Here is a 22921-nt window from a genome sequence, read left to right on the forward strand (position 1 = left end):
ATCAGCGACTCGCTCGCGCGGGATCCGTCAACGTGGAGCGTCGGGAACCGCCGTCAGCTTCACCAGTGGCAGCTCTGGCTCTCCCTGGAGCGAGGAGCAGACGGGCAGCAGCATCTCCTCCCCGCCTCTGAGCGCCAGCGTTGCTGCGACGCTATGGTGGCGACCATAGCTCGGCCATCAGGCTTGCAGCGCTCGGTTGCAGCTGCCCTCGCCGCCGTCCAGCACGGCTTTGAGGAGGAGCATCTCGAGCCGCACACCGGCTACTCTCTCGACCTGGCGTTTCCCTCGTCACGCATCGCGATCGAGGTGGACGGCCCCTCTCACTTCCTGCTGCCCGACGGCCGGGGCGTGCGCAAACCCAACGGGCCGACGCTGCTCAAGCGGCGCCTCCTCGCGGCGGCTGGCTGGAAGGTGATCAGCGTTCCATTCTACGAGTGGAACCGCTTCGCGACGGCCAATGAGAGGCAAACCTACCTGCAGGGGCTGTTGGGCTAGTTGACAGGCGCACACAAAGCACTGGCTCTCGCCGAAGGCTCTCACACATCGCCACCGATCACACCGCCGCCACCGTGCCCTCCACAGATGCCCCGATGAAATTCGCGCTGCTGCTCCTGACCCCCGCGTGCGCGATGTTCGCTCGCGCGGATCGCGACCGTCTGGTCTCCCCTTGCTGCCGCTCCTCCGCCGCCGGACTGCCCTCTCCACCACCCTCGCCCAGGGATCTACAATGCTGTCTTAAGGTCCGACAGGTTCGGCACCGGGCACCGCCTCGGTATACAAAATGCGCCTGCGGGCGGACCCTCACTCACAGATCACAGATCACTTCCATTAATAGGGGGTAAACAGCGCCCCAAAATCCACCAGTGTGGGATGTCGCGCAATCGATTGACTCTGAAAAGCTCGCATGAGGCATGTACCTACCTCAAGCTAGCTACTACTCATTGTGACAACGACCTCCGATTGTGTTTTTGGTCGCCACAGACTGGGTCCGACTTGAGTGACTTGACGGGCGCATGGAGACGTGAGGTCGACAAAACTCCCTCGCACGACACTGGGCACGGGACTGGCTCTTCGGCACTTACTGCGCAAAAAGAAACAGCGCGATGCTTGTCGATGGATGCAAGCCGGCGAAGCCGGAACAGGAATCACACGCCATGAAGGTGAACGGATGTGCCTTGACGCTGCTCGCCGGCGCCGCTGCGCTGCATGTCGGCGTGCCTCCTGCCCTCTCGTCGTCGCATCGCCGCGTGCCCGCCGCGCTCATGCAGCAGCAGAGCGTCAGCCAGCCGTCCGAGGTGGAGCCACTCGCCGCCGCGGCCGGTGAGACCAACGTGGTCGGCGCCGAGGTGGAGCAGACGAACGAGCGATTCACGCCCATCACGCTTCAGTCCTTGGACACCTGGGCGGAGAAGTTCCCCCGCCTACAGGACAAGCTCGCCGACATCAAGATGTCGTCACTCATCTTCCCGTTCAAAGCGTCGCCTTACCTGGTCGAGGAGCTGGTGCGCCACAGCGCGCCCTCCCGCTCGCCCGCGCGCCTCCGACCGGGCGCCGCCCGCCCCCGCGCCGCAGATTGACTGGGAGATGGAAGGCGACATCTCGACCGACCCGTTCTACCGGCTCATCTTTCCGACGATGGACATGCTCGAGCCGTCGGCGCGGGCGACGCTCGAGGAGGCGTGCGCCACGAAGGAGCCGCTGACAATCAAGGCGGCCGTCGAGGAGATCCGCGAGGAGCTCAACCCGCACCCCGCGGGGCAGAAGGCCCTCAACGCGCCGAAAAAGGCGGAGCTGACGGGCGTGCAGCACAAGTACTCTGAGACGGTGTTGTTCTTCGCCTCTGCGGCGCAGACGTGCCACGCGTACTGCACGTACTGCTTCCGCTGGGCGCAGTTCATCGGCGACTCGGACCTGCGCTTCGCGCAGAAGGACGCGGGCTCGCTCTTCGACTACCTCGCCGAGCACGAGGAGGTCTCCGACATCCTCTTCACCGGCGGCGACCCGATGATCATGAAGACGCGCGCGCCGTCTGCATCGCCGAGAGGTCGACACACCGACACGCGGGCTGCTTCACGCCCGCTGGTGTGGAAACAGGCGCGTCTTCAAGCAGTACTTCGAGCCCTTCAAGGACCCGACCTTCCTGCCGCACGTCAAGAACCTGCGCATCGGCACGCGCGCGCTTACGTTTTGGCCGCAACGCTTCACGACCGACGCCGACGCCGACGAGCTCCTCGCGCTGCTGCGCGAGGTCAAGGAGGTGGGCGGGCGGCACATCGCGGTGATGTCGCACCTGGGCCACGTGCGTGAGCTGTCGACCGACAAGGTGCGGCACGCCATCCACCGCCTCAAGCAGGAGGCGGGCGTGATCATCCGCTCGCAGTCTCCGGTGATGCGCGGCATCAACGACGACGCGAAGGCGAGGGGCACCGGGGCGCGAGGGCGCGGCTGGCAACGCCTCTCTCACGCCTCCCCGACCCTGCCTGCAGGTGTGGGCCGACAAGTGGCGCGAGGAGGTGCGGCTCGGCATCGTCCCGTACTACATGTTCATGGCGCGCGACACGGGCGCGCAGGCCTTCTTTGACGTGCCACTCGTGCGCGCGCAGCAGCTCTACGCCGACGCTATCCGCAACACGTCCGGTCTCTGCCGCACCGCTCGCGGCCCGTCGATGAGCTGCACCCCCGGCAAGGTCGAGGTGGTTGGAACGCAAGAGGTCATGGGTGTGCCCCGCCTCTGTGCTGCGCTTCCTCCAGCGTGAACAGCGCCTCTTCACACCTCCAGCTGTGAACAGGTGTGCCCGCCTTTGTGCTGCGCTTCCTCCAGTGCCGCGACGAGAAGTGGATCGGCAAGGTCTTCTTCGCAAAGTACGACCCCAAGGCGGTGTGGTTCGACGACCTGGAGCCGCTCGACGGGATGGAGCTGCCGTGGGAGTACACGGGCTTGCCGCGGCCGTGCATCGACGAGGCGTGTCAAATCGAGTACCTCATGTCGCAAGAGAACGCCTGAGGTGCGCGCAGAGACACGCAACCAGAGAGGGGGATCTGCCTCGATCGGACCTCGAGGATCTGTCTTGCGTGTGCGCGGCGGCGACCCGCGCCACGCGAGCCATTTCCGGCCGCCTCTCCGCCTTGGTGCCGTCCCGTGTGTCCCAGGGCGCGCCCTGCGACTGTCCTCTGTCGGCGAGCGTCGCCACATCTCGGTGTCGGGGGGACACGTATCGTCTCCCGTGGGCACTTTTTGATCTTTGCGCACTAGTGCGGTGCCGGTGGCGCTGACCGCTGTCGAGTGTCGTCTGTACACATTGTTCTCTGGAGAACAGCAATAACAGTCTTTTCGCTGCTTTTCGCCCGGCGCAAAAACACGAAAACGAAAACCTTGCCAGGGGTCAAAACCCACGACCCTGTTCTCTCGCGAGCCGCGACGCGTGCGGACGAGAGCGAAGAGGTTCGCGTCGACGCGGCACTATGTTGGTCGCTCGCGCTCTCTCTCTTATCCGCCGCAAATACACCTCTTTGACCGCTTCGCACTCCGCATCATCCCTCATCTGTGTTTGACACGCCGAGCCTCCTCTCGCGCTCAGCGAGCCGCGCGAGCCGCGCAGCCTCGCGCTTGTCTAGCAGGCCACGCCCGTCGCCCTTGCCCTGCGAGTTGAGTAGGGGGCACCGCTGTCAGCGGCGCGTCGATGAGAGGGCGGTTGGGGCGGGCGAGGGTGGTGCGGGAGCGGGCGTGCGCGGCGGCGCGCCAGATAGACTGGGTGGTTGGCGGTGTCGCGCTCGAGCTGAAGCATCGATCCGACCGCTCGCACTGCGGAGGGCGCGCGATAGGTGGAGCCGTCCGACATGACCACCGTCACCGTGCGGTAAAGGCTCGGGACGAGACGAGGGTTCGGCGCCATTTTTGCAGGGCGCGCAGCGAGCCCAGACAGAGCTGCGTCACACGCCGGCAAGCAAAGCAAGAAAACGTGCGCCCAAGCGACGCGACGCGACAGAGGAAGAACCGACAACGGACAGCACGACGAGAAGGGGGCGACCGCGAGGTGGCAAGAAGGTTGAAGCGAGAATTGGAGAGAGACTGCACGGGCTCGCTGCAGTGGTGGTTGTGGGGCGAGGCGAGAGGGTACGCGCGGGGGCAGCTCTCTTCTCGCGCCGCGTCGCGCCGGGCGAGGGGCGAGGCGAGAGGCAACCATGGCACCTGCAATCTCTTCTCGCGATGTTTCGGTGGGCAACACGCACGAAACAAGGGAGCTAGCTACGTTTTTTTTCATGCGTGCACAGGCGTGTAGACGCTACAAGACTCTGTGTGACACATTTCTTGTTGGCTTCTAAAAATCTCTCTCTCTAGACGCTATCGACTGGCCGCCCTCAGAGGTAATCGTGACACACGAGTGATGCACAGCCGTTGTGAGCCACGTGCACGTCGCCCGCCGGGCGGAGAGAGCGCGCCACGCGCTGCGCCACACACGCTCCGCACAGCTCGCGCCGCCCATGCGCCCAGGAGAGAGCACGGGCGCCGAGGAGAGAGCAGGGCGCCCAGGAGAGAGCAGGGGCGCCTTTCCCGCCACACGCGAGAAAAAAGAAAATGCCGCCGCAGCGGGAGCGCGAGCGCCGGATGAGGTGGGCGGTTGCGCCGAGAGGCGGCCGCAGCCGGGGCTGGCGGCGGCGCCGCCGCGGCGGGCCGCTGTCACGGACATTCGGGGTACCCCCGGAGGTGTGCCAGGCCCAGGAGCAGGCAGCCGCTCACTGGCCCCGCGCCCACGCCTCGATCTTCTTGGGCAGCAGCTGGTGCTGCAGGTCACCGTGGCCCAGCTGGCCGTAGAGACCATAGCCCCAGCTCCAGACACCGCCGTCGGCGGTGATGGCGAAGCTGTCGTGCGCTCCAGCCGACACGGCGACGACGCGCCGGCCAGCCAAGGCCTCAATCTTCTTCGGCAGGAGCTGCCTCTCCGCGTCGCCGTGGCCCAACCGGCCAAAGTATCCCTCACCCCAGCTCCAGGTGGAGCCGTCGGCGGTGATGGCGAAACTATGGGCGGATCCAGCCGACACAGCGACAACGCGCCGCCCAGCGAAGGCCTCGACCTTCTTCGGCAGCAGCTGGCGCTGCTGGTCGCCGTGGCCCAACCGGCCAAAGAATCCAACGCCCCAGCTCCAGACGGCGCCGTCGGCAGTGAGGGCGAGGCTGTGGCAGCCTCCAGCCGACACAGCGACGACGCGCCGCCCCGCCAAGGCCTCGACCGTCTTGGGCAGCAGCTGGTTCTGCTGCTCGCCGTGGCCCAGGCTAAAAAACATTCCATCGCCCCAGCTCCAGACGGAGCCATCGGCGGTGATGGCGAGGCTGTGATTGCGACCAGCCGACACAGCGACGACGCGCCGCCCTGCAAAGGCCTCGATCCTCTTCGGCGGCAGCTGGCTCTGCTCGTTGCCGTGGCCCAACCACCATCCTCCAAAGCCCCAGCTCCAGACGCTGCCGTCGGCGGCGAGGGCGAGGCTGTGGTTCTCTCCAGCCGACACAGCGACGACGCTCTGGCCAGCCAAAGCCTCGATCTTCTTGGGCTGCCACTGGTTCTGCTGGTCGCCGTGGCCCAAATCGCCAATGGATCCCCAGCCCCAGCTCCAAACGGCGCCGTCGGCGGTGAGGGCGAGGCTGTGGCCAACTCCAGCCGCTACGCTCACGGCGCGCTCGTCACCCAACGTCGACGGGAGGCGGGTCGGCGTATTGAGCCGCTTCACGCCCTCGCCGTGGCCAAGAAGGCCTGGAAACTCCTGAAACTCCTCGTCCTCCTCCTCCTCCTCCTCGCCCTCCGCTGACCCGCACGACGAGAGCCGCCCCTCGCCGTCGATGAAGAGGCTGTGCCGACCGCCTGCCGCCACCCTCGCCGGCGGGTTGGACTCGTGCAGCAACGCAGCGAAGCACAGCCTCCGCACGGCGCAGTCCTCGTCCTCCGGCTGCGCTGGCAGCTCGAAGCCGCGCTCTTGCGCCCACAAGCGGATGCCCTGCTCCGCGAGCGAGTGAAAGAGCAGCGAGACGGCCGCGACGCGAGCGATGTCGACGGGGCTGGCGAAGCGAGAGAGGACGCGCTCGAGGAGCTCCCTGGGAAGGTCGAGGAGGTGGGCGGGCGGCGGCGCGTCTGGCGAGGGAGCGGCGGTGGAGGCGGAGGCGAGGCGGCGCGAGCGGCGGCGCGGCGGGGTGATCCCGAGGAAAAGAAGAAGTTTCTCGCGGACGCGCAGCCCCAAGATGCGCCGCAATGCTGAACGTGCTGCGTAGTTTTTCTTTCTGAGCTTAGCCTTCGATGTAATGAATTTTCTTTCTTAGTCCGGAGTTTTAGCTTAGCGCCCGTGGCCGTAGACGGAATGCCGCTTGCGCTTCAGTCGGCTCAGTGAATCACTTATTCAGTGTTCAGTCTTCGATAGAGAGTTTACAGAGAGAGCAGGCAGGCAGGCAGGTAGATAGATCCTCTCTGAGACTGAGTGAGTGAGTGTCTTGTTTGTGCATGTGTGTGCCATTCCCTCGCCGGCCACACACCCAAGAAAGGTTGGAGTACAGGTGTTGAACGGCGCCGGCCTGCCGTCTGCCCACCTCAGGAAAGCGATCATATTTTTTCTCTCTCTTCTTTTGGCTTTGACCGGAGAACCCAGAAAAACCCAGAAAGTGAGAGACTCCATCGTTCAAAGCAAGCACCATGTCCCGCCCCTACTCCGACAACCAGCAAGCCTACGGCCAGAGGTACAACGGCGACTACGACACGCACGCGGCGCACTACAACTCCGTGAAGGAGCTCAAACACTTCGGAGTCTCTACGAGCAAGTACGAGGACAACGACGCCAACTACCACAACGCCAACGAATTCACCAACCTGTCGGTCCACAACCGCATCGACAAGCTGCTTATGGATAGCCACCGCACCCGTGCCGAAGAAATCAACGGCTTCAGCTACACCTCGGGCGGCGAACAGGTGTACGTGTCCCCACAAGAGATGGCGGACCGCGTCTACCACAAGATCGACGCTGCGAAGGCAACCGGAGCGATGGACAACGAGCGCTACCAGAACTACCTGCGCCGCTCCGCCGAGCGCCTCAACATGGACATGCGCGCCTTCAACGGATGTTGAATTCCGAGCACCGCTCCCACGCACACCTTACAAGCGGGGCAGACGAGTGTATTGTGCAGGTTGGGGTCGACATCCACGGATCATCCAGGCTCCAGCTCAGCGTATGGGGGGAAATGGCCAACGAGGACTAGTGACTCACACGTGCAGGCACGCATCGCCAGAGCGCAACGCCACCAACCCGTTAAACCCGCCGCCAGCCGGGTCTCCCGGGGGGGTTGGCGGCGGCGGCGGGAGCCGCGGCTGCGAGGGCCGCTCCCACCTCACAGCCTTGGTCTGGGTGTGGTAGTAGTACGGGCGGCCGCTCTCCAGGTCGCACGCCTCGACCCACTGCTCGTCGAAGTCGGGCGCCGCGGCCGCCTCCTCGTCGGACCACTTTTTGAGCTCCTTGACGAGCCTGGGGGGGGGCGGGGGGGGGGGGGCGGTGTTTGGGGGGGGTACCGTCTGCAAAACTAGGCGGCGCAGGCACCCCCCACTAGGGCCGAGGACAAGAAGCCGTTTGTCGCCGTTGCTTGTTCTTTTGCTTGTTGATCCAGTCGGTACGCTTCTTGCGCGCCTGCTTGTTGATGTTGTCGGCGTCGCCCGCCACCGCCGCCTTGGAGATCTGCTGCGTGTGGTGGACGACGAAGCACGAAGGAGGAGGCGCTCGCCGACGCCGCCCCGTACATACACCGTCCGGTCCGTGTTGGTGCCCGCCGCCTCCTTGGCGAACACGTGGAGGAACTGCTTGGTGGGCGGCGCAATGCCTCCCAAAGTTTCCACGAGCACCACCACCAACCAGCCGCGTTATGGCCTTCTTGGCCCACTTCGCGTCGTAGTTTTAGGTGTAGTACTGCGCCTCCATCCACTTCCAGCCCGTATCCGTCTTGACCCACCCCTTTCCATACGCGTGGTCTTTGACCCATAGAGAGAGAGGGAGGGGAGAGAGAGAGAAGAGATGTCTGTAGAGAGAGAAAGAAAAAATCACCTAACGCTTAGTCAACCACGGCGGCGTGTCGCGCTCGCGTGCGCGTGCGTGCGGCAAGAGCTGCGATGCGTTCGCGCGTCGCCGCCGACAGCTTTGTGTCCGCTTCTTACTTGCGCGACCAGCTCCTCCTCGCGTCGCGCTCGAGCGAGAACCTCGTGGACGGCTGTGTCGGCGGCTTCTCCCGCACGTCGTCGCTGGCCGACCTGGCGTACGTCGCCGTGCCGGGTCTGACACAGCGCGTTGTGCACAACCGATCGGTGGTGTCGCTGGCCAACCTGTCCGACAACTTTTCCGAGATACCGGCGCACGAGTCTCCGGTCGTCCTCACCGGCGGCTCCTCTCGCCCGCTTGCCGGCGCGGCTGCCGTCGCCATGCTCTCGACGCTAATGTGCGGGTACAGCCTCGGGAGCATGAACACGCTGGCCAAGCCGCTGCGCGCCGCGCTGGGAATCCCTCCCGCAGCGCTCACGCCTGAGGGCGTCGCCATCCCGCTGCCGTCCAACGACCTTCTCTGGTCGCTTATCGTGTCCATCTTTATGCTTGGCGCGCTGCTGGGCTGCAACGCCACGACGGCGCTCACGGACCGTTGGGGCCGCAAGACGTACCTGCTCTGGGTCACCGCCGTCTTCTTCGTCGGCGCCCTCCTCGAGGCAGCGAGCGCGCTGCCCGAGTGCGCCGTCGCCGGCGGGTGGCTGGTCTGCTTCGACCGCGTGCTGCTGCTGCTGCTGGGCCGGCTCGTGTCCGGCATCGCGTGCGGCGGTGCCGCGGTGGTAGTCCCGCTCTACCTCGGCGAGGTCTCCCCCGCCCACCTGCGAGGCGCGCTCGGAACCGCAAACCAGCTCGCCCTCGGCCTGGGGATGCTCGCCGCCCAGCTGCTCGGACTGCCGGCCGGACTCGGCACTCTGCAGGGCTGGCCCGTCCTGCTCGGCCTGCCCGCGCTGCCCGCGCTGCTGCAGCTCCTCTTCCAGCCCCTCCTGCTCGAGTCGCCGCGGTGGTACGTCGTCATGGGCGCGCTGCGCTGCCCGCGCCGCCCCACCCACCCCCGCCCCCGCCCGCCCCTCTTTGGTGGGCTCATCCCCTCTGCGCGCCCGCCGCTGCCGTGAGCAGGCAACGACATCATGGCGGAGGAGATGCTGGTGCCGCCCGGCCCGCCGCCCCGCACATGCACCGCCTTTCCCCGAGGGAAGCCGCGCCTCGCCCCCGCCCGCCCGTGCCCCGCAGGTCCAGCTACGGGACCGCCCTCCCGACGACCTGGAGGTGCAGGAGGAGCTCTACTGCATGCTCGAGGCGGCGCGGCGCGGCCACGACCTGCTCCAGATCCAGCTCGAGCGCTCGCTCACGCGAGCCTCTTCCCACTCCTCGTGCGGCTCCAACCTAGGCGCCCAGTCCCAAGCGATGGGCGCCACCGGCTGCGGCTCGGCCCTCCCGGCCGCGCACATGAGCCTCGACGACGTCGCTCAGCTCCGGGCGCCGCCCATCTGGCAGGTCCCCCCCCCACACACACACCACCACCACACACCACCACCACCCTCCCTCCCTCCCTCTCCCTCTCCTCTGCCGTGTGGGGACGCGCTGTCCTCGTCGCACCGGCCACCGCGTTTCCCTCTTCGCGTCGCCGCCAGGCGGTGGCAACGCAGCCCGCCGTGCGCCGCGCGCTGCTCATCACAGTCAGCCTCACCGCGCTGCAGCAGCTCTCTGGCGTGGCAAACCTCTTCAACTTCTCCTCCACCTACCTGCTCGCCCGCGGCTTCTCCGACGCCACCTGCGCGAGCGTCGCCGTCGCCGTGCACGCGAGCAACGTCTGCGCCACGCTGCTGACCGCCCTGCTCATGGACTACCTCGGCCGCCGGCGTTTGCTCCTCGCCTCCACGTTCGGCGCAGCCGCCTGCGCCGCACTCCTCACTTTGGCGGCCGCCAGCCCGCTCGAGCCGTGGGCGCCGCCGCTCTGCATCGCGGCGGCAGCCGGTTTCGTCGGGTCGTTTGCGCTCGGCCTCGGCCCCGTCGCATTGCTGCTGCCCGCAGAGGTTTTCCCCGCGGCGTACCGCTCGACGGGCGCCGCGCTCGCCTCCTCGGTGCATTGGACGGCGCAGTTCGCGACGACCTTCGTCTTTTTGCTCCAAGCCGAACGGCTCGGGGCGGCCGCTTTCGTGCCGCACGCTGCCCTGCTGCTCTTCGGGCTCGTTTTCGCGGCCGTCCACGTGCCCGAGACTCGAGGTAAGTCGCTCGACCAGATTGAGAAGGAGCTCTCCCGTTCTTGAGGGTAGAGGGTACGTTTTTTTGGTATCTTTTGAGAGGGCGCCTGAGTGTGGATTGTGGGGGAGGATTGTGTCGATTGTGATCCGAGCTGTCACAGTCTGGTGACGTCAGCTCGACGTGGTGGTGCCTGGTCCTGGAAGCTACCGCCCGGCCGCCCGCAAGCCGCATCGGCGACGGCGTGGCATCGGCGGTATGAAACATGAGGCTGTTATACTAGAAAGCAATAATCCTGGAAGAAAACCGGGTGCGCTCGTCGTGTCTCGCCGCCGTAACGCGCAGACGGCAGAGCAGTCGGAGTCGCCAACGGCGCAAAATCCTACTCTCTCGCTAACCCGCGCCGGGGATCGAGGCGGCCGCGGCCTTCCGGGCCTCCCAGCCCGCTGTCTCAACGGCCTCCGCCTTCTCGAGACAAGCCGCCGCCAACCCTGGCTGGCCCGCGGCCTCGTGCACAAGCGCCAACGCGCGGTGCGCCCTGCTCGCGCTTGCAGGGTCCTGCTCCGGGGCGGTGGTGACCGCTTCAAGCAGCGCCGTCGCCTCGGCCTCCGCCCCCGGCCCTCCTCCCTCCTCCCCGGCGGCGAGGAGCGCGACGGCGAGGTTGACTCGCTCGAGCGGCCGGGCGAAACCGGACGCGTGCGACGCCTCGCATGCCTCGCGGGCGAAGCGGACAGCGGCCGCGCCACCGTCGGGGGTCGCCAGGTGGCGCAAGCAGAGCAGGCCGAGGAGGTCGGCGCGCTCCAAGTGCGAGGTCGCGATCCCGAGGCCCGCCTCGAGGCTGCGCTGCGCCTCGGCGGCGGCCGCGGCGGAGCCGAGCGGAGGGACCGGCTCCTCCCTCGCGCCACGCCCGCCTCCTCCCGGGTGGAGTGCGAGCGCCGCCGTCGTCGTCTCGACGCTCTCTTCGACCGGCGGTGTCGCCGACCCGACGCCGGCGGCGGGGTCACCGAGTAGAGCGAGCGCGAGCGCGCCGGAGAGCCGCGCGTGCGCCGACGAGGAGTGCAGTGCTGCGTCCTCTGCCAGCGCAGCCCGGAGGCCGCGCACGCACTCGGCGCGCGGCCTCGAGCCGTGGCGCGTCGCGGCGAGGAAGAGGTTGTGCGCGTCGTCGCAGGCGGCGCCGCGCAGGCCGTTGATCGACGAGATGGAGTGCGCCTGCCGAGGGGGCGCGTCGCGGCGGCGGGTCGGCAGCGGGTCGCCCTTCTCTTTGGCGAGGGCGGCGGCGGCGCTCCTTGTCGAGCGGGCCGTGCTTCCAGAGGCCGGACCAGTCTCTAGTGTCTAGGAAGTGTCCAGGCAGTGTCTAGGAAGTGTCTAGGAAGTGTCTGCTCCTTGTCGAGCTTGTCGATGGCAGACGCGACGCGGTCGGGCGCGATGCCGTGCTCGAGCTGGAGGCGCGCGTAGCTCGAGTGCGCCGCCGACAGCGCGCGCGCGTGGCCGAGCGCGTGCGCCGCCGCGAAGGCGCCGCGCAGCGCTTCACCTGCGGCGGCGACGCGCCGCTGCCCCCGCAGTGACTCCCCGAGCGCAAGCCGGCAGACGGCGAGGCCATGGCTGTCGCCGCTCTCGGCCGCCACGGCAAGGCCCTCCCTCGCCGCCGCCTCCGCCTCTCCCCACCGCCCGTGCCGCGCGAGCAGCGCCTATAGAGGCCGAACCCCGAGCCTCTGTGCCGGCTGCGGCGACGGCCAGGCCTCCACACAGACGGCCCGGCGGCGCCGAGGAGGTGCCGAGCAGCCGCAGCAGGAGCGCGTCGCTGCGGGTCGAGCGGGCGAGGGAGAGGCCCGCGGCCACATGCTCCTCCGCCTCCACCAGCTGCTCCGTCTCGAGCGCGACGGCGGCAGAGACCAGCGCGAGCGCGCCCTCGAGCCTCGCGTCCTGCCGCGCGGCATCCTCGGCGGGCAGCCGGCGGCGGCAAGCGGCGATGTAGTCGGCGGCGGCGGCAGCCTCGCCCTCGTCGACGCAGACGAGCGCGAGGCCGAGCAGGGCGCGCCCCTCCCAGTGGCCCGCGTCCCGCCCGAGCGTGCCCGCCTGCGCGCGCGCCTGCTTGAGCATCAGCTCGAGCTGCTGGCGCGAGCGGGAGAGGTCCGAGTGGCAGAGCGCCCGCAGCGCCCGCTCCTCGACGAGGCGGAGGTCGTCGAGGACGAGCTCGAGCTGCGGCTGCGCCTTGAGCCGTGCGCGCACAGCCTCGAGCGCCTCGCGCGGCTCGCGCGCCTTGGGGTCGAGCTTGATGGCTTGCGTCAGCGCGGCCGCCGCAGCCTGCGGCTCGTGCAGCGCGTCGAGGCACTGCCCCAGCCGGAAGTGCGCCTTTGCGGCGGTGCCGCCGCTCTGCTCGATCACCGTCTCCGCCTCACGCCGAGCCGCCTCGTAGCCATGCAACCGCAGCAGGCACGCGCACCTGTTGAGCCGGCACTTGCGCGCCTCCTCGCTCTCGGGCGCGCCAGCGAGCGCGGCGATGGCCGCGGCGTAGCGCTCCTCCGCCTCCGAGTAGCGACCGGACTTGAAGAGCGCGTTGCCCTCGGAGCGAAGGGTGTCCGCCGTAGTCATTGACGGGGCAATTGCCGCGGCACACTGGTGAAATCTTGAAAAGAAAACCTGCTAGTCCGCAGGTCTTGGGACTCCGGTCGGCTTCTCTCGAGGTCTCGAGATACCCACAAGGCCAAGATAAGGTGGGTGTCTGGCGAGTACTTCCAGCCTGCTGTGAAAACAGCTGACGCAGTCTCACCGAGGCTCGCGCCCCAGCCTCTCGGGTTGACTCGGCCAGACTAGATCCCGAGAGGCGTGGGAGTACCTCGCCAGGTGGGTGTGTATATGGCGCTCGACGCCGCAGAATGGCGGTTTGCGTCGGAGTTTGCGTGGGACGATGGTGGCACAACATCGCCGCCGCTCGACACGCAGCCCGACGACCTCATCGAGTTGATCGGCTCGTACTCCAGCGACGTGCTCGAGCCAAGCCACCTGGGCCGCCTTGCCAGGACGAGTACATGCATGCGGCGGCTGCTGGCAGAGCTGCTAGAAACGCTTCGGGCCGATAGAAAGGCGGCGCTGCTGCTATCCCGAAAGGTCGCCCCGTCGCTGGCAGACTTTCTTCGCGAGCGGCCCACCGCAATCTTCGCGAGCGGCAAGAACATCACGGAAGCAGACGCGCCGACGCTCGGCCACTGGTTACGCAGCGAGGCGTCGTCGCAACTCGAGCTTCTCAATCTCAGCGACAATCCGCTTGGCTCCGCGGGCGCGGATGCCATCGCCGCCGCCACGACCACCGGCAGCCAAAGGCGTCTCAAGCGCGCCGGCGGCTTGAAACACCTCAGGAGCCTCTTCCTCAGCGGCACCGAGTTGGGCGTCGACGGAATGCGGCACCTCGCTGCATGCATCGGCGACGGCGGGCTACCCAGCCTGGAGTGGCTCTTCCTAGGCAACAATGCCGTCGGCGACGACGGCGCCAAGGCCCTTGCGGAGGGGCTCGCCGAGAAGGAGGCGCCGGCGCTCAAGACGCTGCACCTTGCCGACAACGGGATTCGCGATGCGGGCATCGTGGCGCTAATGGCTACGGCGGCCGAGGGCAAGCTGGCGAGTATCGAGGAGTTGGTCCTCGAGAAGAACCGGTTTGGTGACGCGGGTGCCGACGCGCTTACGGCGTCAATCTCGAAGGGCAGCTTGCCGAAGCTGAAGTACCTCAAACGCTGAGTCGAGCCGCCCTGCCCCAAGCGTCCGACTCATACGGGGCCCGCGGCGCGAGGCTCGTGACTTTGTATTATTGGGGTGGGCGTCCAACCGCGACTGCGAGTGAAAGAAAAGGACGACGTTAATTAATTCACCACCCAGAAAATGCAGAAAGGGAAAAGAGAAGGACCATGCTCCATGGATCGCACAGGGGCGGGGACCTGTTCCTTTTTACCCATCTCACCTCTCGAGAGGTGTCCGTCGTTTATGTGGAGGGGTTGTGGATAATCCGGCCTCCATGGAGCGCCGGGTGGACGGAGATCGAGACGGAGGGGGCAGCGGTCAGGGCGCGCGACAAAGAAACGAGGGAAACTAAGACGCATTTCATATCGCCTGGTGAACGCTGGGCGCCAGACCGCCGACGGGTGCGTTGTCTTGCCCAAAGAGCCATCTCTTCGGCCCGTACTGGTGTGCTGGTGGGACAAACCTGCAGGCCGCGGGTGGCGGCATCGGCTGAAAGCGGCTCGCGAAGTCCTGAACGCAAACGCTCGTCGAGTTGACCAGGGAGAGCGCGACGTCGCTTGGTGCTCGGATCGGCTGCGATAGCATCGTCCGTGCCGCGCTTCGAAAGAAGAGGTAGCCCGCCGTGCTTATGATTGTGTTGGGGCTGTCGTGGCGGTGCACGTCGGCATGCCTATCGGAGCTCTCCACCAGCGGCTTGCGTCTGCCCATCATCCCTCCGAGCGCCTTGATTCGCATGTCCTGCCGATAGGCGCTCAACCAAAAGATGCCGGCGTCGCAAGGCACCCGATACGGCGCGAGACTTTGCCACAGGCTGGTCGGGACCATTGCGTCATCCTCTAGCATGAGTGCTGCATGCGCAGCAGGGCGATTCAGCAAATCGGCGTAAGCGAGGGCGTGCTTGATGGCTAAGCTCAGCGTCCCATTGGCCTTGAGCGGATCGACGTGAGTCGCGGGCTGAAAGCGGGTGGGCTGACCCTCGGGGTGAATGCACGCACGCTCCCGTGCACTGAGCGCCGCAACCGTATCGGCGTTGGCACATTCGATCAGGGTCACATCAGCAGCTCCGAGCGCCGCCACGCGCCTCGTGATCGCCTCCAACCGGCTGCGGAGCTGGGGCACCACCGCGACGAAAATGGGCACGGATGCAGTGGCGGCCGGGCGGCCCAGCGCCACGCGGCGCATGCAGCCCCGCGGCGAGGCGGCCATTCTTTGCAGCAAACGCTGCAAGCAGCGCTGTCCGGCTTTGCCTCCAGGGTGCGAGCCCACCACGCCGTCGTCTTCCCAAGCTGCGGCACTTGAGTTGCTCGACAACAGCGGGCACAGGCGAACTGGAGCGTTTCCAAGGTGCACCGTCGCGGTTGGAGCGTCTGTGTCGTGTAGTGGCAAGCCGACAGATCGGAACCGCGTCGCACCCGACGCGGACGCGTTCCAGCGCATGCCGGTGAACGTGTGCCCGGCGGGCGGCGAAGCACAAACCGCGAAAGTTGGGATATAAAAGAAATGCTTTTGGCTTCCCGAGCGCATGTATGGTCGTGTGTCGTACACTGGAGCGGCTCTCCTGGCTCGTGATCTTGTTTTTTCTTTCGCGATATAGGAAGCCGCCGGATATAACTGGGGCCCCGGACGTAAGGGGAGAGATTTTTGTATTTTGAAGACCAGCAAGAAATCACGGCTCTCGCAGAGATTTGGGCTCGGCAGCTTGTTAGCCCTCAGCCGAAGCTGGGGCCGGTCCCGTAGCCGAGAGAGCCCGCGCCGTAGACGCGAGGGTCGCCCCCCCTTGCCCCACCACCTCGTGTGTGTGGAGAAGTTTACCTTAATCCTTATAGTTAGGCCGTCGAGCGCCGCCCTGGCATCCTCGCGCTTTCGCTTCCGGCGCATCGCCTTCGTCTCCTTGCTGCGCAGCAGGGTGTAGTTCGGGCCCACCTCCGCCACGCTGTCCAGCACGTGGACGGCGCTCGCCATCTCGACCGCGTCGTCCTCCGGCGGAAGCTCCGCGTCGCCCGCGGCCGCTTCCCGAGCGCGCTCGTCGCGCATCCGCTCGTGGTGGGCCTGCCGACGCGCCACGCCGGCGCCCGTGTGCCTCGCCGCCGCGTCCGGTGACGGCATCGATCGCTGCCACAGGTCGTCCCAACAGGTCGTCCCAACGAGGTCGTCCCAAAGGACACATCCAAGCCGCCGCATTTCGCCCGCCGAAAAGTCTCCCACTCGCGCCCTCCCCAAACCTAAATCGTCTCTACAGTCACATACATACCTTACCTTACACCTGAACATGCAAGCAAGAAGCATACCCTTACCCGTACTGTGCCGTACCAAAGTGTGAACAGGTTGGAGCAGCAGCTCCTGAGCACGGCGCCGCAGGCGCCTGTTGATAGGTCCAGGTGATAGCCCTGGATGGGCAATGCATACGCCTCACTGGGCCTCAGATCCCCCGACCGCGTCCCGGTGCTCTGTGGTCGGATTTGTGACGCCGCCGCACCGCGCCGCGGCCGGGGGCCCTCCGGAGGCCAAGGATGGCCGTGACGGACCGGGACGAGCTCTGGGAGGTTCAGTGTCAGTGTATATATTGTAGAGATCAACCATGTGCACAATATCTCTCAGTCTAGCTAAGCCTGGGAAGGCGATGCTGGGGCCGTACAGCAGCTTGATGGTGCTTCGCCGGCGTGCGTCCCGGAGCGGTGCCGGACGGGCGGTCCGTGGGAGGAAAACTCAGGACAACGCCGACGCCGCTCTGATTCGACTTTTTACTTCAAACAAAGACAGTCGCACGCGCCGCAGCGCGGCGCGTGCGACTGTCAGCAGCGGATCCGTCAGTTAGTCGTGTTCACGCCGGGATCGTGTCCTGAGTAACCTGCCCAGACTTTAGTCCACGACAGTACCCCAAAGAGCAAAGACTATAGTCGAGCGCGTCGGAAAAGAGGAAACATCTCGCGGCGATGGAAATGGAGGCGGCCGCTCTTCCTCCGCGCCCCCCGCAAGGCGCGCGATACATAGATTCAAAACAATTCGCAAATGGCCAAGGTGTGTGTGTGCGTGCGTGTAGCAGGCACTATCAGGCAAGACCCTCTGGGGTTGGACTGCCACGATGCCACGAACACAAACACAACTCTGGCCTCTCTCATCGTGCCACCACCTTTGGCAGCACAAAGCTGCGCCAGACGTCCGCCAGCTCCGGAGCCGCTCCCTCGCGGCCGTCGAAGCGCTCCTCGTCCCACGCGATCAGGTAGCCCAGTCGCATCACCTCGACCGCCCGCTTGCGAGACGCCTCCGGGAAGAGCTCGTGCGACTGCGGCGACCACTCCGCCGCCTTGAGGACCAGCCTGCCCACCTCCACCGCCTCGGCCGCTGGCTGCAGGTTGGCCGGCCTGAGGGAGGGCAGAGGCGTGGGGTGTCGAGAGAGAGAGGATCCGGCGAGTGGGGGAGAGACCATGGCGCGCCTCAGTGCGAGTGCCTTGGCCTCGCCCGCCACGCGCACGCCGAAGCGGCACGTCGAAGCACTCGCGGAGACGACGACGCCGACCTTGCCGTTCATCGAGGGCCGCGAGACGAGAGAGCGGATCTTGACTGTGGAACCGACGGCCGCAGCGGTCGGATCCGACTCGCCCCACGCGCAGAGGACGCGCGCCCGCTTGAGGGCAGAAGGCTCGCCGGCTGAAGAGTCCGCGCCGCCGCGCAGCAGCGCCCGCGCCCGCTCGACGGTGAGCGCCTGCAGAAGAGGGGCAATACGCGTGAGGACAACGCGCTCACGCCTTCGGCCGCTAGTCTCGGGCACGCCTCGAGGTGCTGGAGCGGCGTCCAACCGCGGCTGGCGACCAGCCAGGCGGCGAGGTCGGGGTGGCCTTGGCGGTTTGCGGCCTCCTCGGGCGCGCCAAAGGGCGTAGCGGCGCGGGAGGCGCCGTAGGAGGAGAGGAGCTTGGCGACCTCGAGGTGGCCGAAGTGGCACGCGGCGAACAGCGGCGTGGCACCGTCGTTGCGGGCTTGGTTGGGCGCCGCGCCAGCCTCGAGGAGCAGCCGGACGATCTCGAGGTGGCCGCCCTGGCACGCCATGAACAGCGGGGTGATGCCATCGTTGCGGGCTTGGCTGATCGCCGCGCCCGCCTCGAGGAGCAGCCGGGCGATCTCGAGGTGGTTGTTCTCGCACGCGACGTTTAGCGGCGTGGCGCCGTCGTCCTTGGCTTCGTTGACGGCTGCGCTCGCCTCGAGGAGCAGCCGAACGCAGTCGAGGTGGCCCTCCTGGCACGCCATGTACAGCGGCGTGAAGCCTCTAGCATCTGCTTGGTTGACCGCCGCGCCAGTCTCAAGGAGCAGCCGGACGCACTCGATCTGCCCTTCCTGGCACGCCATGATCAGCGGTGTGACGCCTTCAGCGTCTCCTTGGTTGACCGCCGCGCCCGCCTCGAGGAGCAGCCGGACAATCTCGAAGTGGTTCTTCTCGCACGCAACGCTCAGCGGCGTGGTACCGTCATCCTTGGCTTGGTCGGGCGCCGCGCCAGACTTGAGGAGCAGCCGGGCGATCTCGAGGTGGCCCTCCTGGCATGCCTTGAAGAGAGGCGTGGCGCCAGTGTTGCGGGCTTGATTGGCCGCCGCGCTCGCCTCGAGGAGCAGCCGGACCATCTCGAGGTGGCCCTTCTCGCACGCGACGATCAGCGGCGTGTAGCCTTCAGCGTCTGCTTGGTTGACCGCCGCGCCCGCCTCGAGGAGCAGCCGGACCATCTCGAAGTGGTTGTTCTCGCACGCAACGCTCAGCGGCGTGATGCCTCCAGCATCTACTTGGTTGACCGCCGCGCTCGCCTCCAGGAGCAGCCGAACGCACTCGAGGTGGCCCTGCTCGCACGCGACGATCAGCGGCGTGAAGCCTCCAGAGTCTGCTTGGTTGACCGCCGCGCCAGCGTCGCGCAGCAGCCGGACGATCTCAAGGTAGCCCCTCTCGCACGCGAGTAAGAGAGTCGACGCGCCTTCGCCGTCAGCCGCCCCGGCGCTCGCGCCGCTGTCTAGCAGCAGCCGCACCGCCTCGGCTTGCCCATGACGAGCGGCCCAGGTGAGCAGCGTGTCCTGTTTCTCGGTGTCGAGCCGCGCGTCGAGCTGAGCCGCGAGCGACGTGCCGCGCGTCAGCCCGGAGAGGAGGGCGAGAAGCGAGGCCAGGTCGCCCTGAGCCAGGTCGGCGAGGAGTGGGCGGATGTCGCCGCTCATATCTGTGTGCACACATGTACTACCCGGTGATGGCGGCGGACGGGCACTCGTACGAGCGGTCGGCGATCGAGCGCTGGCTCGCGACCAAGTCGACGAGCCCGCTGACCGGCGGCGAGCTCGAGCACAGGATATTGATCCCCAATCACACGCTACGGCGGCAGATTGGCGAGTGGCACGAGGCGCATGTGGGACGGTAGGAGGGAAGAGGGGTGGCCTGGCCTCCATGTCCATGTCCATGTCCATGTCCATGTCCATGTCCATGTCCATGTATGTCCATGTAGTTGTGGAGAGTGGAGATTCTAGTTGGTACACGCGTGGTGAGTACGGTTTTCTACGTTTTTCTTGTACAAAACGCTGACATCTCCCCCCGCACCACCAGCACAGATTTTCGCGTTGTTGCAATGTTGCCGCCGGGCCCCCCCGCACCCCCCCCCCAGCCCCACCCCCGCTGCCGGTGCCGCCGCCGAGTTCCCGCCAGCGAGCCGTCTCTTTTTACGAGGTTGAGCTAGTAGAGACGCCGTCGGGTCTACCCGTCAATGCGGCAGGTGGTTTGCTCTGGCTCGCTGCCACCGCGTGCAGTAACACAGAGGTACACACACTGGAATATGAAAGAATTTTAGGGGCCCGTAAAAATTAATGGAAATAAAAGAACCCTCGCTTCCGGTCCGACACACACAGGTAACACAAAAAACGCAAAAGTAATCGATAGCCACCTCCGCTCCCCCCCACGCCCACGTACCCTTTCCCACCCACCCACCCACGACGTAAATCGGCGGGTCGGGCGCTTCTACTACTTATCGCGGCCATTCTGCCGCACTGCCTGGGCTTCTCGCCCTCGAGGCTTCGCCCCCACCTCGACGTGCGTTGACGACGACGCTGTGGTGCCCGCGTTTGCCACCGCCCTCGGGGGCTTGGTCACTAGAATCGGAGCCGCGCGCGAGCCCGTGCTGGCGGAGGAGGAGGATCCGGCTCGGCGGGCGGCGCGGCGGGCGTGGACGCATTACTTTGCGGCGCTTCTGCGGCGCTGACGCCGGGGAGATGCCGACGTACGCTGACGGGTGCCCCCTCGTGGGCGGGTCTGTGCTGCGCTCTGTAGGTGCTGAAGCAAAGGAGTGGCGAGGCTCGGCGAGGAGGGGCCGGCACTCGTCCCGCGTCGGGAGCTGGTGCAGGGAGAGGACCTACGCGGCGGTGGGTCGCTCGGTGAGCTGACTAGGGAGAGGGCCGAGCGGGGCGGCAGCAAGGCGCGCGGCGGCCTTCAGGCTCGTCCGATGCACCTCCACCCGCGGCGGCGGCCACTGCTTCCCCCGCCCTATCACTGACTCCTTCTGCAGGGGCTCCGCCTCCAAAGACGAGCGGGGGGCCAGGCTGCCCTCACCCGACGCCCGATCACTGCCAGAGCCAGAGAGCAAGCGAGACGGGGTCCTGGGGCTCCTGTTGGGTGGTATGGGGGGCGGCATCGCCCGATCGGGCGCACGGAGCGCCGCGGGCTTGAGGACGTAGCCACCGCTGCCGCGAAAGAGAGCGTCGTGGAGCTGCACCGGAGCGTCGTTCGTCTGCAGGTTGAGCGCCACCATCTGGACACCCGCGCGCCACGCCGCCTGTGGCGGGGTTGGGGGAGGAAATGTTCGCTTCGCTTGTGGCGAGATGGGGTGCGGGGGGCTGGGGGAGGTGGTGGGAGCGAGGGCGGGACGCTCACAAGCGGGTTGGGGTTGGTCGACAACCATCGAGTCGGAGAGGGGAAAGTTCGCACGAGCTGGACGGCCGTGGCGGGCAGCCACCCTCCCTCCTCGCTCGCCAGCCGCTCCAGCCGCTCCTCAGACAAGCTCACGACACCTCGGCGCGGCAGCTTGGCGGCCGAGAGCTCGCTCGCCGGTTCCTCCGCTGGCCACGGGCCGCTCTGCAAGCAGGTCGAGCTTAGAGACCCGAGGGAAGACTCGGAGATGTCCTGCGTGGCCCTGCTGTCGCCGTCGCCCTTCGCGTGGCACTCGAGAGGCACGCCGCGGAGCCGGCCCCAGACGCCCCGGTGGAGAGAGCGGCCGCTGAGCTCCTTCCAGCTCCCCTTGCGGTCGAGCCGCCTGCCGCTGTCGTCCTCCACGGGCGGCGACGAATCGATGGAGCACGTGGGGAGGGTGACGAGCGAGCGGAGGAGCGGGTCGGTGATCACCCCTCCCCTATCGAGCCGCATCTTGACGAGCACCTATTAGCCGTGACGTATCCGAGATGTCGAGCTAAGCCCGAGATCACCCTCGTCGAGCCGCAGCGTGAGCACCGTCCGGTGCAGCTCGCGGAGGGTGCTCGCGGCCGTGGGGCGCTCGAAGGGCGACCGCGGCGTGCGCAAGAGCATGTCGCCGAGCGTGTCGATGAGCTCTTTGGCGACCTTCTTCTGCTGCTTCGCCGAGCAGTGCATCTCGATGCTCAGGATCACGGGCAGAGGACTGCTGGTGAAGGCGTGCTCGGCTATCGCGGCGACCACCTCGCCGAAGGCTACGCTCCCGCAAAGGAGAGAGACCCCGCCCGGCATGCGATGAGTGACACGCGGGCCCTGGCCCGACCACCGCCCGTCCCAGCAGTCGATCTCGAGGCAGCGAGTCCCCGAGAGCAGGAGGCGGCGGTACATGTCGGCCGAGGCCGCAGAGGTGAGCTGGTCCCCCTCGAGGAAGCTGTTGTGCGACGAGGCGATCCAGTAGCTGCTGAGCGGCTCGGTCGCATCCTCCGTCGGGGCGCTCCTCTGCTCGATGGCGCTGTTGCACGGCGAGAGCAGCAGCGCGGCGAACTCGTGCACTGAGACGAGCTCAGACTCCTCCATGGTGGCCTCGTTTGGCCGGGTGGCGCGGAGGCCTGCCTTCCACTCCTCCCACAGAGTGCGCCCCCCCGCGCCCTGCTCGTTGAGGCAGAAGCGAAGCAGGTCCCCCAGGCTCAGCGACGCTTTCGACGCTTCCGTGCTGGGCATCCTGCTGCCCAGCGAGAACGCCCTGGTGAGCCTCCCACCCGCCTCAGGGTCTGCGACGTCAGCACAATGGCCGTGGCGGTGCGAGGAAACCAAAGAGGCGAGCCCCTCGATGAAGGGCGTCGTGTTCCGCGTCGCCTGTAGCCACTCCCGAAGCTGCGCGGCCTCGCGCGCGGCCGCCCCCCACAGCTTCTGCTCCAGCGCCGAGCGCTGCTCGACGAACGGGCGCCGCTCGACGTCGGGGGGGGCTTCGGTCGGCTCCTTGTTGGCCCTGCGGCAGATCCGCTCCCACACGGCGTGCGACGTAGCGGCAGGGCGCATACCGTGAAGGACGGGCAGGTGCGTGCAAAGCCAGCGGCAGACCCGCCGCACCCCTCGCGCGGCACCGACGCCGAGGCGCGCAAGGGGGCTCCGCGCGACCCACAAGCCGAGGAGGGTCCACGGGCTCGTGCCGTGGGCCGCGGCGATGCGCAGCAGCAGCCGGAACGTGGTGACGCAGAGCAAAAGCACGCACAGCACCAGGGCGCCAGGGAGTGCAATGCTGGTCCATTCCGGCCATCCCATGAACGGGCTGCCGACCTGCGCCGTCAATGGCGCCGTCAATGGCGCCGTCGGTGGCAGCGCAGGCGGCGGCAGAGGCGGCGGTGCCAGCGGCGGCGACGCAGGCGGTGGAGGCGCACAGTTGACCCTTAGCTCACTCATCCTGCACGTTTCGCCGCTGACGAAGCAAGCCGACCACAGGCCACCGCCTCGCACCTTGGCACTGCCGGCGCAACTCTCCGGCGTGAGATCGACGCA

General features: G+C 67.0%; 9 protein-coding genes across 9 annotated transcripts; 5 read left to right on the forward strand and 4 right to left on the reverse strand.

Annotated features, from left to right (window-relative positions):
- On the forward strand, positions 1-477 carry EMIHUDRAFT_368703 (hypothetical protein; the record flags this gene model as incomplete). Its single annotated transcript, XM_005773874.1, has 1 exon — positions 1-477. A coding segment is annotated over one exon (351 nt), but the record flags the coding sequence as incomplete, so codon positions are not given.
- A 661-nt stretch (positions 478-1138) lies between these two features.
- Positions 1139-3338, forward strand: EMIHUDRAFT_469785 (hypothetical protein). Its single transcript, XM_005773875.1, has 5 exons — positions 1139-1502; positions 1573-2027; positions 2095-2386; positions 2487-2718; positions 2790-3338. The coding sequence occupies exons 1-5, from the start codon at positions 1155-1157 to the stop codon at positions 3002-3004; spliced, it is 1542 nt and encodes a 513-aa protein (XP_005773932.1). The 5' UTR covers positions 1139-1154; the 3' UTR covers positions 3005-3338.
- A 4794-nt stretch (positions 3339-8132) lies between these two features.
- Positions 8133-10325, forward strand: EMIHUDRAFT_241105 (hypothetical protein; the record flags this gene model as incomplete). Its single annotated transcript, XM_005773876.1, has 3 exons — positions 8133-9065; positions 9289-9552; positions 9690-10325. The coding sequence occupies 3 exons, from the start codon at positions 8133-8135 to the stop codon at positions 10323-10325; spliced, it is 1833 nt and encodes a 610-aa protein (XP_005773933.1).
- A 189-nt stretch (positions 10326-10514) lies between these two features.
- EMIHUDRAFT_424661 (hypothetical protein) lies at positions 10515-12849 on the reverse strand (the record flags this gene model as incomplete). Its single annotated transcript, XM_005773877.1, has 2 exons — positions 11640-12849; positions 10515-11466 (listed from the first exon to the last, which is right to left on the reverse strand). Coding segments are annotated over exons 1-2 (1170 nt in total), but the record flags the coding sequence as incomplete, so codon positions are not given.
- A 264-nt stretch (positions 12850-13113) lies between these two features.
- On the forward strand, positions 13114-13989 carry EMIHUDRAFT_241107 (hypothetical protein; the record flags this gene model as incomplete). Its single annotated transcript, XM_005773878.1, has 1 exon — positions 13114-13989. One exon carries the CDS (start codon positions 13114-13116, stop codon positions 13987-13989), a length of 876 nt encoding a protein of 291 aa, XP_005773935.1.
- Positions 13990-15698: 1709 nt separating this feature from the next.
- On the reverse strand, positions 15699-16095 carry EMIHUDRAFT_241109 (hypothetical protein; the record flags this gene model as incomplete). Its single annotated transcript, XM_005773879.1, has 2 exons — positions 15699-15708; positions 15779-16095. The coding sequence occupies 2 exons, from the start codon at positions 16093-16095 to the stop codon at positions 15699-15701; spliced, it is 327 nt and encodes a 108-aa protein (XP_005773936.1).
- A 1009-nt stretch (positions 16096-17104) lies between these two features.
- On the reverse strand, positions 17105-17518 carry EMIHUDRAFT_241110 (hypothetical protein; the record flags this gene model as incomplete). The annotated part of the gene is made up of 2 exons (XM_005773880.1): positions 17105-17335; positions 17414-17518. The coding sequence occupies 2 exons, from the start codon at positions 17516-17518 to the stop codon at positions 17105-17107; spliced, it is 336 nt and encodes a 111-aa protein (XP_005773937.1).
- Positions 17519-19190: 1672 nt separating this feature from the next.
- On the forward strand, positions 19191-19758 carry EMIHUDRAFT_241111 (hypothetical protein; the record flags this gene model as incomplete). Its single annotated transcript, XM_005773881.1, has 2 exons — positions 19191-19369; positions 19722-19758. The coding sequence occupies 2 exons, from the start codon at positions 19191-19193 to the stop codon at positions 19756-19758; spliced, it is 216 nt and encodes a 71-aa protein (XP_005773938.1).
- Positions 19759-20562: 804 nt separating this feature from the next.
- Positions 20563-22921, reverse strand: EMIHUDRAFT_458350 (hypothetical protein; the record flags this gene model as incomplete). Its single annotated transcript, XM_005773882.1, has 4 exons — positions 21421-22921; positions 20927-21342; positions 20673-20774; positions 20563-20607 (listed from the first exon to the last, which is right to left on the reverse strand). Exons 1-4 carry the CDS (start codon positions 22823-22825, stop codon positions 20563-20565), a joined length of 1968 nt encoding a protein of 655 aa, XP_005773939.1. The 5' UTR covers positions 22826-22921.

The sequence above is a fragment of the Emiliania huxleyi genome (genome assembly GCF_000372725.1).
Source record: "Emiliania huxleyi CCMP1516 unplaced genomic scaffold EMIHUscaffold_323, whole genome shotgun sequence".
Taxonomy (NCBI): Eukaryota; Haptophyta; order Isochrysidales; family Noelaerhabdaceae; genus Emiliania; species Emiliania huxleyi.